Genomic DNA, 14,676 nt, shown 5'->3' with positions numbered 1-14,676 from the left:
TGAAAAAAAATTCATCAAGATTTCAAACTTCAAAAATTTCAAGTAGCTCTATAAGCTATCATACACACACACTGCTAAAACAATTACCAAAAAAAAAGTCAGAATTTCAAAACTTGGGGAAATGATATGAACTAGACCCAATATGCATCTAGCAATCCCTCCATCAAAATCAGGAAAGACCAGTGTAGCAGGGTGGTCACTCGCTCCGGCCCAGAAAGGGTTAAAGCCAGCCCTGGGAGAGGGCTGAGGCTGGGAAGGAAAGCCTGGGCTGATTGGGGAAGGCAGTAACAGCTGGGGCCACTCCCCAATCAGGCCCAGCTGGTCCCTATAAGAGGCTGCGATCCAGAAGCCCAAATAGTCTCTCTCTGCCTTCAGAGAGAGAAAGGCCTGGTGCTGGGAAGCTCAGGGTGCCTAGAGTGAGGCAGGGCTGGGAAAAGCCAGAGGGGCTGGGGAGCTCCAGGCTGGCAACTCCCCAGGCTGCAGGGCCTTGTCCAAGGCCCCAGAGAGGCACTGGTTTCCAGAGAGGGGCAGCAGGTCCAGACCCAACCTTGCCTATGATGAATGGCTTATACTGCAGTCTACCCCAGGGAGTGGGGCTAGATGGTGACTGGCAGTAGCCTTACACTGAGGCGAGGTGGGGTTAGTGGGTGGGGGTTCCCTGGGGAGGGGATACCCAAAGAGAAAGGGGTTACTGCCCGCGGGCAGCCCCCAGCAGAAAGGGGCACCAGGTCCTGGGGAGGGACACGGGGGCCAAGTGGGCGAGGCAAATCACCGGCCTGCAGAGGGCGCTCTAAGGCTGGAAGAGCTAATTCCCATGGATGACCAGCAGGAGGCGCCGCAGGGGTGAGTCCACACTCTTACAACCAGACATGATAACCCAGATATTTCTGAGATTAAAGCATGAGCAGATACATAAATAAAGGTCCAGTCCTCCTTTACATATCAGAAAGGAACCCAAAGGGGAACAAACACCCAGCCCCCATTCCATTTTGAAATTAGCTGAGTTGTCCATATGGGAGGTGGGACACTGTCTTTAGAATCTATGCTATGAAGAGCCACAGGAGAGCTCTGAAGAGAAAGGAACTACAGGGCAAATGAACACCCCAGCTATCCGCCTCAGTAATTCCATGTGGAACACATTTTTCACATTTGTGGCGGCCACAAGCTTCTGTCTTCTCTCCTCACATGATTGGTTTCTTCCATCACAGTCAGCTCCTCTGCACCTTGGCTGGCTCTGCCGGACAGCAACCTGCCTCTTGTTCAGGAGCAGTGATCAGCGGTGTATCTATCTCTGGAGCATTGATCCAGCGGTAGTGTAGACATAGCCTAAGAGTGCTCTAAACCAGTAAAGGCAAAACCTGACCTTCTCCATACTAGTGGCCCAACCTTTTGGGGGAATGAATACCATCTGATAAGAAGAAACAACTTGTCAGTTTCTCCTGGACTGTGGACCTTTAGATGTCATTGACTTCCACATCAATTGGTGAAAACACTCCACTTTCCCACACAGTCTTCATCTGCCCTGTGATCTGCTAGGAAGGGCATATTCTCCACCAGCCTCAGAGTCTCCCTAGAAGAGGCCCAGGGAGAAGAGGAGTACCCTTTCCATTACATGCGGCAGATTTGTTTGCTTATTTCCTTGTCCATGATTGCAGGCTTGGTTTGGACTCATTATGGATTTCTCTCCAGTGTTTCTCAGGATTCTACACTTTGTTGTTAATGGAGATTTTTAATGGAGGGCCCTCTTCTTTTTGGATCTTACACTGCAGCACTAATACTGGGGGTGTGGTTTGTTTCCAGGTCATTGCAGTTTTCATGGCTTGGTGCGCAGGTGCCGCTCGACCTACTCTTTGCAGCTCAACAGCAACAAGAGTTTGGCCCATCCCAGCTGCTGCTGATTTTAATTTACAGCAGCTGCCTGTGCAGCTCCTGTGGGGCTGCTCCCACTGGGGTTAATTCAGAAAATTGCCTATAGCTGAGATATGTGAAGGAGGCTAATAGAGTTAGATGCCCTGCCCCTTGGGTTCCTTTACAAACCCCAGCCAGTGTGATCTATTTTGCACATGCACTTTGCCTTGATGTGTATCATCTGCATGTCTTCCAATCAAATACATGCCCATCTCCTCTCTGTGCTCAGTTTGCACACGCATTGATGTATTCTTTCAAAACCCCAGCCTTGGACTGTGTATGTGTGCACATATCTCTGGATAGAGGGAGCTCACGTGATGACGTTGTGTAGTGTAAAGGTTTTATTAGCAGGATATCCACATTACTCATTGGTGGAGAAGCCATGAGCAAATTATGCAGTCATCCTAACGGGTGCCAATAAAATCTTTATATAACAATGCGTCATTACACATTCTGTACACGCTCATTACACATTCTGTACATGCTATATATTTTACAGGCAAACTATTTGAGAGTTGATTATTAATGGGCCCAATCCTGCTCTCACTGACGTCAACAGCAGTTTTGCCATTGTTTCCAATGAGAGCAGGCCTGATGTTGGTTGTCTTGCATATTTCTCCAACTCTCAGGACAGGTTCCCATAGTAGCAGCTGTCCAGCTGTAACAGGAAAATTGTAACGAATATGTTTCAGAGAACCTATTAACCTTACCTAAAATAGTTTCCCCATACATAATAATGCTGCAATGTTATGGTTTGATATCTGACAATCTACTGAGGTCCTTATACCCTTGGAAAAGGAGATTCCTCCTGGATTTCCAATAGAATAAAACTCCTTCATGGGTCACAAAATACGGGACTCAAACCTGTTCCTGGTCCAGAAGAGAATATTGCCTGTCCAGAGTTGGCATCAGTTTAATTTTGGAGGGGACAGCCCACCTTTGGAAGACAAAGCACAAGATGTTTCTCTGGCAGGCTAATTTCATTTTAAATGTGGCTGCTTGAAGCTACCCAGAGGTTTGGTCCATTGTCCTTCATTTCAAAGGACATTGCTCATTTCAGTTCCAAAGTTAATTATGTTCCACAAAAATATAACAGCTCCTCACTTTTCCCATGGAAAATGATTTATGCCAGCAAGATATGGTCATGAGACTGGGGCTGTAGAAAGGAAGGAATCCCACAGTTTTTCAAGTTTCCTTAATGAATAATTGTTCTCTGTCCCCCATTTCAAACCTTTGCCCCATATTACACCCCACAATGGATCCTGACAGGTTGGGGTGGGGGGAATTAGGATAAAAGAAGAAGTCACACTTAGGATGCATCAGTGGGCAGAGTGCAGGTGAGGCCGTCAAGAGAACATGAACACTGTAATTTATCCCATAGCTATACAATTTATCATATGACTCCATAGTGTCTTAAATGGACACAGCAGCATGTGGCCTTGCAGAAGAGAAGGGATTGAAAGAGCAATTTACTTACCGAATCTAGTAGGTGATGCGGTCCTGTGTGATCAAATCTTTCCATAGCAAGATAGGGAAGTCCAAAGACACCTCCAAGCAAACAGCTCAAGAGAGAGCAGGCTCGGTTTCAATGGATTTTTCACAGAACCAGGGATAAAAAGAAAAATTAAGAAACACCTCCAAAATGACTTAAATGTTTAATTATATAAAACTGTTTTAATTGATATTTGCTCAAAAGTGATGTTTTAAAACGATTTAAAAATTAAACATCATGTGACAGTATTCAAACTCCAGACCAATATAGGTTTGGTTTTTTTCCAATTCCTTTGGTCCTAACCCAGCTCTCATGGAAGTCTATGGCAAAATTCCCATAGATTTAAATAGGAGCTGGACTGGGCCTTTGTGTTAATTTTCTCATTTTAGAATCTTACTGGCAATGAGATCCTTAAGAAAGTTTATTCCAAAATGAAAATGAAAGCCAAGATAAAGGAAACATATTACATGATCTGAACTGTAACATCCAGTGCATTAAGACATTGAAACTAAACCTGTCTTGCTTCCACTAGTGTTTGCATTTTAAGGAAACCTTTTTAAAGGATCGTCTTTAGGAACCTTCTTCCAACGGCCTATTTTTTAAAGAGTTCTTCATGGCAATATTATTATTAATTATGTTATGTGATATTATGATGTGTTTATTCAGGTACGGGTTTGAAACACAAAACAGATTTAACATCTAGAGGTCTCACTTACAATGTGGACTCTGGTAACTTCAATCTTTGATCTGGTTTATATTTTTATAGTGGATCTACATGTGGAAGGTCTCCACTGAGTTGCTGATATCTATGTTATTGCTGGGTTGTTTGATCTGACATTAATTGATGGAACTGTTTAGTTATATGTGTATTTTTAAAAGATTGTCAAGGATGCCCAGAGCACTGAATGGGACTCTTTAAACAAAAAATAGTAAAAATCAAATTAAATAAATATGGTTTTGTACAATGAAAAGACAACTTTTAAAATGGCTTTTACAACAATATTTGGGTTAGAAATTTACGTTGTTTCACCCTGTCCCGTTTTCAAACTCTGGAAAGCCCTCCAGAAAATTACTTACAAAAGCTAACAGGAAGCCTGATGCTGCAACCTTTTTCTTAGGTGAGTAATCCCACTGACAACTGTAACTATGCAACTGAATAAGGGCTGTCAAATCCAGACCATGGTGGAGAGCTACCCATTTCCAGCAATGTATAGCACTGCCTAATACACACAGGCAGTAGGGATAAGCAAGAGCTTGCATATAGTGGATTTGCTTTAATAGAATGCACTGCTGCCAATAGGAAAGAGTCATTCATTGCTGTAGCTGGTTACTATTTACAAAAAGGAAATTGTAGCTCAGTTCCATGTCCTTCACTGAGTGAATATATATATATATATATGCCCTTCCTTGAGTGGAAAATTGAAAATTACTTAAAATTCATTTATAGCTATATAAAATCTTCCATAAATTTTTAAGACAAGAAGGGACATTTAATTTCTTTAACACTCTCTGCCTGTACACACACACACACACACACATGCATATTATAAAATACATCTAAAATCATATATATACACACTTGCTTCAGTTTTGAAACATTGTGTCTATATATAGAGAGAGACGATGTGTATATACACACTATATATGTACATTGTATATATGAATACTCTATAGATGTATACAGCATGTATGTATGTTGTGTGTATACATATAATATATGTATGTTTTTATATTTGTGTATCTCATACATATATATATATATATATATATATATATATATATATATATACAGTGTGTACATGTGTGTGTGTGTATGTACAAAATCTCTCAAAATTGAAGCAAAAACATGTGTATTTAAAATACTGAACATTCTCCTAAAATTCATAATGTAAAATACACAAGGGGAAAACCTTCTTCTCTTTACCTACTTCAACTCAATCTCTCTTTCTTCTTTTTTTTAAAGGAAACTTCATTGTATATTCTAGAAAAGTATATTGGTGGGGAAGGTTTAACAGAGCCAGGGAGAATGTGCAAGGAGTGAGAAAGTGAATTGATGGATGGATGGTTAAATGAATATAAATGAACTGATACCTTTACAGGAAAATAACATTTCTTTTCTTTTTTTTATTCTATAGATCAGTGGGTTTTGTATCTGTAATTCTTTCATATCAGCAAAGAGGAAATAAACTCCCATGTAAATCATTTTCCCCCCATCTGGAAGCATATTAAAACCATGCCATTTTTTTTCTTTTAAGCAGAGCCTTTTTCCCTATTTGCTTATCAGTTCATCCACCATTACATTTTAAATGAAATTGCAAGACCCCCCCCTTCCTTCCCCCAAATTCCAGGCTGATGTAGAAAAGTGGGAAGCAGACTTTTCTTGCTTTAGAATAGTGATCTAGATTCAATTACAGATAGCCCTAGAGGAGAAGATGACACCTTACCATTTTCATAAGGGTCCTCTTAAAAAATTAGAAAAACAAAAAACCTCCCCTCCCCCCAAAAACCAACACACCAAAAAATAATAATAATAAAGAGACAAACAAACAATAACCCTGACTGGAAAGAAATGTGTTTACTTCAACTTTTGCTTTTGTCTCCCTCTTGCTTAACCTCAATGCCATGTCAGGGCTACAAAACCCACAATGGTTCTTCCAAGGGGCTGGCAATGCTCATGAAAATGACATGTTGAAAGTATTTTTCTCTGTGTGTGTGTACATTAAAGATGCACATGGAGCCAGATAAAAATTTAACCGCCAGAAAGAGGCCTATTTGTTTGACTGTCACCGCCAAACAAAAATCCAACTAATTACATTATAAAGACACACGTATTACAATTACGATGAGGCAGAAAGAAGCTTTGAAGAGCCCAGTGTATTTTTTGTAACTGTGGTTTCCCTCGTTACTCTGAAATATTTACTAGGAGGGGACAGTACTGTGATCCTCGCTTATTGACTTTTATCACTAAATTAGGCATATAAATGACCTGAAAGCGGTGTCTGTCGTATTAAATTAAAAAATAAATAAAGAACAATTACTCTCTCTTCTTTTTTCCCTCCCTTCTCTGATCTCAGCCTGAAAGGAGCCTGGGTGAGATAAGAGAGATTGGATTCACTTCTGGAGCTGCTCTCGGTTTGTTCTGCTGAAATAAAATAGACTAAGAAACACTTGACTAGGGAGCTAGTCCGTTCATATTCATGCACAGCTCCCTTTTTTGTTTGTGTGTTAGTGTTTCTGAAAAGGAGAGGGCTCCTGGTTTTAAGGATAGAAAATAAGGTGTGGAAATTTAGCAACCTTTGCTCTGTTTTGTAGGGAAATCTCCAAAAAAAATTTCAAATTTATGTTTTTATTTTGCCTAGTCTGATTGACCCCTTTAAAATAAGGGCTTTGGGAGAAATAAACTACCTATTATATACATAATGTGCAAATGACTTTATAGAGGTAACAGCAACATACACACGTGCGTGGAACTGATTGCTATGTATGTATGATCTGGAGGCACACACGGGTTGTTCCCGAAACAGTTATAACGGGGGAGATCTGTGCTGTTGCGGGGGGGTGGGAGGGGGGGGGGGAAGTGGTTCTCTCACAGTGCTCTCTCTGGTGCAGTTGTTTCTTCAAACTCCTTCTGTCCAGGACGGGCAAGGCGCTAAACTGGGCACTGGGGGGCATAAGATGGGAGCATCTGGGGCAGGAAGGCTTTGCAGTGAAGCCACTCTGGCGCAGGGCGGATTGTTTCGTTTCAAAGCGGGGCTATGCATGCTTTGGGAAGCGATGTTCAAAATATAATCTTCATATTCAGTTCAATGGAGTATCCTTATAATTTACGGCACCAAGATAAGGCTGGAGGATGTAATAAAAAAAAAATCTGAAGCCGTCCTTTCACACACACACCCCATATTGAATTGCACCTTGGGCAACAGTGCGGAATCCAGAATCTTAACTTCGCTCAACATATGTTTCTAGCAGATAAGTAAACAATCTGGACGTGAAATGAAAATTTTAATTAATGCAGTAATGCTATTACACCTCAAGTGTGCAAATCCCATTGCCTTGCACTGTGACAATGGGTTGGGGAGAAAAACACACACAGACAACAACCACAAGCAAATTCTAATCGGGGTTTGCTTTTCACTCAGCTCCAATTGTTTTCATAGTTTGTTTCCTTTGAATTAATCTCATCTTATATTTCAATAATTACCAGCTACTCATCTCTCCCCCTCCCCCCTCTTTCTCTCACACACTCAAAGAGGCTCTTTTTCTCTGTCTCTCTCCTCCTTAATTTGGCATCAACCTGCATTTAATTTCTGGGCGCTTCATGTACAAATATTTGGTTGTTGGAATGTGATCTTTACAGACCCTGCACGTTATTTCTTGTTTAGCTATTCAAATGTGGCGTGTTCAGGAATAATGAAGTATTTTGTTATTTGCCCTAATAAAAAAAGGGCTGGCTTTTTCCTTTGATGTTCCTATAAAACAACCCCAGCTGAAACAGAGGCGTGTGAAAGAATGGAAGAAAGGCAGGAGGTAAAAATTAAAGAACGAAGGGGGAAAGATAAATTACAAACGCATCCAAAGCACCATCAGGGACTCCTTCTCTCGCTCCGAATTTAAAAGTAGGGACATGTCTGGAGAACAATTTTAACTTCAGGTGTCATTTGCAGACTAGAGAACTCTTGTCTCCCTGGCCAGCCTCTTTGCGCTTTTCCCCTCCGCTCCCTTTGTTTGCTTTAACTCCCCATTCACATTATTTTTTATCATTCTTCCCCCTCCTGTAGCTTCACTGGATTGCACCCAATGTGTCTCTAGGTTTCGCACCTTTTCGCCCCCATTCGCTTTCCGTTGCGCCCCTTTTCTAATATCTCTATTCCTCGCATGTCCTTGTTTAATACCCTTCCACCTGCTCTTTGTTTTAAAGCACAGACTGTCGCTTTCCACACTTTTGATCTCTTTCTTTTGCTGTTCAGTTTCCCCACCCATTGTCCCTTTCTCACCTTGACGGCCCTGCTTCCCATCTGGATGATACAGATTCACATTTTTTCCAGGCTCATTCCACAATTCTAAAGTCTCACTCTGTGTGTGTGTGTGTGTGTGTGTGTGTGTGTGTGTGTGTGTGTGTGTGTGTGTTGCGTCAATTTCATTCGGTTTAAAAATGAAAGTGCAATTTTTTGCTGATTCTTTCCTTACCCATCATGTCCCCCACTTCCACCCCCACCCCATTTTAAAAGGTAACCCACTTGGGGTTGAAAGGGAGAGCAAAGATAAAGAGGAGAGATTGCAGCTTCGATTGCAGGCATTTAGCAAGGTGTAAAAAGACCTCGCTTATTTTAGGCGTGGAAAAAACTTGTGGGATTTTTTAAAATATTACACTCCTTAAGTACATTCACCTCCCTTCTATGCCTGGATCTTAAAGATCACATCCCATTCAGAGAAAGCTGAGGGCTTGCGTTGTTTATTTGATTTGTAATATGAGGACACGTTCTCACCTGCACAACTTTACATCATACCTTTGAAGTTGCTGCAACGGCAAAGCACATGCGTATGTATAATCTAGATAAGGATTACATATGTAGAACGGACAGCTCAAAATTCTCAGCCTTCTATTGATGGCCGCTATGGATTTTCGCTGTTTAATTATCTAAGAGGTGTGTGTGGGGGGAAGGGTTGTTTTTGTTTCTTAAATTCATGAGGTATTTAGAACACAGGATGAAGGTATATTTCTGATCACCAGCTTTTAAACAGTGCAATCAAGGACTGTAGCCAGGAGGTCGGGGCTGGAATAAAACCGGAAAATCAGAATTGAAATCTTTTTGATGTTTCAAAGTCTCTTTGAATGGCTTTGATACACTCAATAGCAATTTTACTCTGCTATTATCACTAATAAGCAGAAATAAGTAATATCTCTCAAAGACTTCTTATGGCTTAATGTGTTCTTTAAAATAAAGTTTTTAACACCATGTAATGCTTCTCTGTATATCCTACCTCTCTGACACACACACAGCAAAGTTCTTAAACAATTAAGCATTTATACTCGTAACCAAATTAGGGATATCTACTTTTTTTCCTTCTGATTTCTTTTGGGCGAGTAGGGGAGAAGAAAATTATTTTGACTGGCTACCTGGCTCTCTCTCTCTCTCTCTCTCTCTCTCTGCGACCAGAACCCTAAACAAAATCAAACGACTCTTCGGGGAGGTTTATTATTGGGCTTTTAAAGAAATGGAAAAGAAATCATCTTAACGCGTTTGTGTAATTCGCTTGACAGGAGGAAATACGGTTTATGGCAGCAGAGAGAATTGTTTAAAATAAGTTACTCCACGAAAACAAACAAAAGAAATCAACCGGATGAGCCCCCTAATCCTTCTTCACTAGGTTACTTGTTAATTTCAAGGCAGCAGGAAAGCAATCGAAACAGTGACAAGCTCAATGCAACCGCTACTGCCTGACAAAGTCCCTCCTTCACTTGATCTCTCTTTCATTTTCAGGTAGATTTTAAAATGAAACAACTTTGCAGCTCGCTCCTTGCTAGCCCGCCCGGGTATGCTTTTTGGCTGTACTCCGTGCGGGCTATGCAGAGTACTCCCCACCCAAGGAAGAGGTTGAGATCCAGCAAAAACCTTGAGTCGTCCCATCTCCTCCCAATATTCTTTTGGAGCGGGCTGAAGGCGTGGCGTCTAACACCCCTGCAGCCTCTCTGTAATGATTTTATTGCAAGAGGCAGACAGTTGTGGGGGAACAGGTTTGACAAGGAGCAGCATTTTCCCCCTCTAGGGAATATCTTTTTTTTTGGTCTCCTTTTGACATCAAAGTCGGTAATCGGTTCATTTCGGTGTCAGAACGATTATTTAATATGTTTATCTACACGAGTAAAATAGCTGCACACCTGCAGACGGAGAAGCCAGTTGAAGGGATAATTTGGCTGAGTCAAGGGCGGGGAAATGTGCTGGCGAGGTGAAGAGAGACATGGAAATCGGTGAGAGAGAACAAGAGAGGAAAGACCGATCTTAAAGCGTTTACCTCTGTAGCTTTTCTACGTGATTTGGTGCATCAAGCCATCAAGGGGGTGTTATTTTGCCCAGAATATTTTGCCCAGGCTCATTTCTGTTGGGGGAGGGGACATACCCCAGTATCCTTCCCTTTAAAACCTCCCCAAAGAGCTTCACTTCCCAACACGTTAGGGTGGGGAAAGTGGACAAGCTCTTGACCCTCGGGACAGATTTGCCCTGCCCAGCCTAATAATCCACCCTACCAGGAAAGGAGTCAGTGGCTAAAGCCTCCATACCTATCTACTGCGGGGGCGAGGGGCTCTGCAAAAATACTCTGGTTTGCTCAGTTCTGTGGGGGGCGGGTTCTGCCCCCGTCTCCCCTTTTTTTCTCCAAAGTCTGGTGGGGAGAAGGCAGCAGCAGATTGGGCCCAGCTCTGCCTCAGACCACTGTAAAACTAATCTGGGTAGATGTTAAAGGACACTGAGCTATGAGTGTTATCACAGAGCCTGACAGCAACTGTCAGCTGGGGTTAAATCAGCGAAGGAACCCACCAGGCTCCCAGCTCCTGCCTCTCCTTCTCAGAGCCACGCCGGGGTCCTTTCACTGGGGCTTTCCCTGAGTGTCCCAAAGCACCGTGCCCCTGATTGCAGCCCTAGTCAAGCCAGTTCCCTAATTGTCCTGCTTTGTAAGCGTGCTTTGTCATGCTAAACAAGCGTGGTCCAGCCATTCTAACCTCCCCATTCAAACCCTTTCTCCTCTGTTCTTTTGTCTACCTCCGCCCGATCTCCCATTTATTTATCTATCTATTATTTATATGCTTACCCTTCCATTGAGGCCCCATGTATGTTAATTGTGTTATGCCATTTAATTCTAACTCCGGTCTCAAAAGAGCACTTCATGAGAAAAGCATCTACAACACGGATCGCTTTGCCATTCAGCTCAAACCAGATGGACAACTGCGACTTTTTTTTTTTCCAAAATGAAAATCCCTCCCTAACAAAGGGGACCTGATGAATACCCCCCAAACATTGCTAATTGCTCAGGACAATATGCTAATCCGCTGTTTTCGGCTTCGGCAGGCTGCTTATATTGGGTGGTAAAAGTTACATTGAACGCTGCTGAGGGAGAAAAAGAACTGACCGCTTACGAAGGCGGATGCCACACACGCTCGCCGAGAGAGGGAAAGGGAGACAGACCAAAAAAAGATGTTGAGACGTTTAAAGGGGCCGAGCATTTGGCGAAGCAAGTGACTCGCATCAAAGCATAACTCCGAGCTGCTCAGAGCTACCTGTGCAGGCCAGTCCCCTTCCCTGACAGGCCAGCCAACCACATGGGTTTTGTCCGCAAAAACTTTCTCCTGAAGGAGGCTATTAAAAATACGAGGCGCCGTGAATCCGAAATAGAGACATTGTTGCCCTGATTCTGTCTATTGTCAATTTATATTCTTTTCTCCTGTAGCCAGGAAACAAGAGGCAATGCCAAGGAGCCTGGTTTTGAAACCTTGGGGAAAGTCCTGATAAATCAGCTAAGTTAGACTTGGCTATGAACTGATATCTCCAATAGATCAGGTACTCCAACCTCTCCTGAAAGCAGATGAGACACGCGCCGTCCTCTCCCGTGTATTACTGAGTCAATTTGTTTCACTTTTAGCAAATAATTGAACAGAAGAAGTGGTTATTAAAATCTGTGTAGGGATAAACCAGTCAAAGTGAAACCGCAGCAAAAGGCTTCTTAGTTACCAGTGGAGATGAGATTAAAAATGATGTATACCTATAATCTCTAAATGCCCCGATCCTGCCAAAACGCAGGTGAGTAATATTACTCAAGTGAGTAGTCCCACTGAATTCACGTAGGGACCCTCACCCGTGTAGCGTTACTCACCTACCTACGTTTTTCCTCCCAGGATCGGGCCCTAAAATGCTTTCCTGGCCAGAAGTATCTGAGCTAGTCCCATTCAACTCAGTCTTTTAAGCTTTGCTTTCGTGCTTTTAGGAGGAAGTTTGTCAAAATTGGGATTTTATTCAGACCACATGGTTTGCTTGTTTAATGACAGATTGTCTTTATTCAAAATGTCTTTGTTCAACAAATGAACAGGTTAACGAGGTAAAATCCTTCTGGATACATTTTTCAAAGACATGGTTGAAACATATTGAAATTACCATATTTTTTAAAGTCTTATTCTTATTTGTTTATTTAGTTATTTTTACAATTCTACTGCCTGACTTCATACCTGACGCTCTGTCTAAAATGAACTTAGGTCTAGTTGCACTGGATCACACAAATTGAAAGACTATCTGTTTTAAATTAAGCAAACACTATCATATCATGTTGTAAAGAGAAACGTTTCCCTTTTCTGTAACTTTTAAGAGCCTTTTTGACATGAAAAGCAATTTTTACCTATTAGTGCTTGATGGCAAAATATATATATATATAATATAACACAGCTAATCTTGTCTTTTAATGTGCAAAAGGAAATAATAATATTAATAAATACCAGGACTTCAGAAATTCAAGTCCAAATAACAGCAGATAATATAGAACTCATATACATTAATATAATAAATAAAACTCAAAACCGCCTAGCCTTTAGTCCAAAAGGGCAGGTCAAGATTTAACACATTTACAGTTCTTACAGGTTTCTGCACCTAGCTGAACTTCCAATTCCAGTTTCCCCAGGCTGAGAGAGAAATCTTTGTTTGTTTAATTTGTCTAGAGAGTCTCTGAGTTCCAAGAGAAGTCTTTCTGTCTTTCCCCAGGTGCCATCAGATACACTGGCATCATTCTCCCATGCAGGTGGCTTTTTGCTTCTGCAGTTTCTATGTACATGCCCATGAGTGAATTCAAGTTCTGACTGCAAACCAAGTCTCGCTTGCGAGTATGTGGGTGTGTTACATGGCAGTCGCATGTGCTGAAGAATAGGGGTCTATTCCAGTCTTGGTCATGCCTGGGAATAATATGTAGGCAACTGGAGGTTGCAAACTGGAAGCCGACCAAGCTGTACAGTTACAGGGCACCACATACCCAGGGTTAGTTGGCGAAGGGTGAGTATGGGTGTGCTGGCTGGGGCAGCTCAAGCTGCCGAACGCCCCGCTCTGGTATCCCAAGGTGGAGGCGTAGGGCAGGGTGCTGGTGGCTAAGGTGTGGGGCACCTCGGTCATCTTCTGGATAGCGCTGGAGCTGAACTGGCTGGGGTCAAGTAAGGAGTAGGGTGCGGAGGTGGGAGGCAGGAAAGCCCTAGCCTTCTCCGGGGAGCTCAGCAGAGCGTCCGTGGCTCCCACGGGCAGCCCGGCCGCCTTTAGCGGGTCCGTGTCGCCCAGGTAAGGCAAAGGGAAGACATACCTGTCCTTCTTGAGCAGGTTCTTGGGCTTGCGCCGGGGTCTGTACTTGTAGTCAGGATGCTCCTTCATGTGCTGCGCCCGGAGCCTTTTGGCCTCGTCGATGTAGGGTCGTTTCTCAGCCTCCGACAGCAGCTTCCACTCCGCGCCCAGCCGCTTGCTAATCTCCGAGTTGTGCATTTTAGGGTTCTCCTGGGCCATCTTCCGCCTCTGGCCCCGGGACCACACCATGAAGGCGTTCATGGGTCTCTTGATGTGATCGGTCGGCTTGGACATGGTGCTGTGGGGTGGGGGTCGCTCTGAGGAGTCACAGCGGGGCTGGGCTCACCTAGCCGACTCGCCTGCCTTGCCACCCAAAAAGAACCCCAAAACTCTCAGCTGATCATACCAGTTCTCCGGCAAATCCACCACAGGCAGTTACGGGGAGGGGAGAGGTGTCAACGGAGGGGGGGGGGTAAGAAGACAAGAAGGAGAAAAGAAGTGAAAAAAGAAATCCAGGAATGTCTCGGGTCGGAGTGATCAGTCTCTCAAGTGTTTGTGTGCGGGAGAGAGAGAGGGAGGGCTGGCTTTTGTGATGAGATGCTGCTGCCGAAGGTGTCTAGCCCTGCAAAGCACCTGGCTGGGAATGAGGAACAGCCGAGGACCAGGAGCCAAAAGCGGTGAAGTTCAAAGGCTAGCCTGCTCCGGACTGCACGCAATCTGACATAATCGCAGGGCGTTCACTCCCTAACCTGAGCGCCCAATCAGCTTGGAGAGAAGAATACCTTAAAAAGAGACAGTCTGAGAGTGAAGAGAAAGGGGGGCAGGCACTAAATACACGGGATTAAAGGGAATGCTTTTGTTAGACGTTGCGCTAATAGCACCAAATGAAACTCCGCACGCCTCCTCGCCAGAGTTCCGGGCTGCTGGGGAGAAATGGGATGTATTGTACCAGCCACACAAGAAACAAAAAATAGC

General features: G+C 43.2%; 1 protein-coding gene across 1 annotated transcript; it reads right to left on the bottom strand.

The window, feature by feature from the left end:
- Window positions 1-12,415: 12,415 nt before the first annotated feature.
- Window positions 12,416-14,436, bottom strand: SOX14 (SRY-box transcription factor 14). Its single transcript, XM_005303658.4, has one exon. It carries the CDS (start codon window positions 13,993-13,995, stop codon window positions 13,273-13,275), a length of 723 nt encoding a protein of 240 aa, XP_005303715.1. The 5' UTR covers window positions 13,996-14,436; the 3' UTR covers window positions 12,416-13,272.
- Between the last annotated feature and the right edge of the window lie 240 nt (window positions 14,437-14,676).

This window comes from Chrysemys picta, chromosome 9, assembly GCF_011386835.1.
Source record: "Chrysemys picta bellii isolate R12L10 chromosome 9, ASM1138683v2, whole genome shotgun sequence".
NCBI classification, from domain to species: domain Eukaryota; kingdom Metazoa; phylum Chordata; order Testudines; family Emydidae; genus Chrysemys; species Chrysemys picta.
The sequence above is the reverse complement of the archived record's forward strand: the minus strand, read 5'-3'. Positions and strand labels throughout refer to the sequence as shown.

Excerpts from the sequence above, each read along its gene's own strand:
- SOX14 (XM_005303658.4), bottom strand. The coding sequence starts at position 13,995 with ATGTCCAAGCCGACCGATCACATCAAGAGACCCATGAACGCCTTCATG.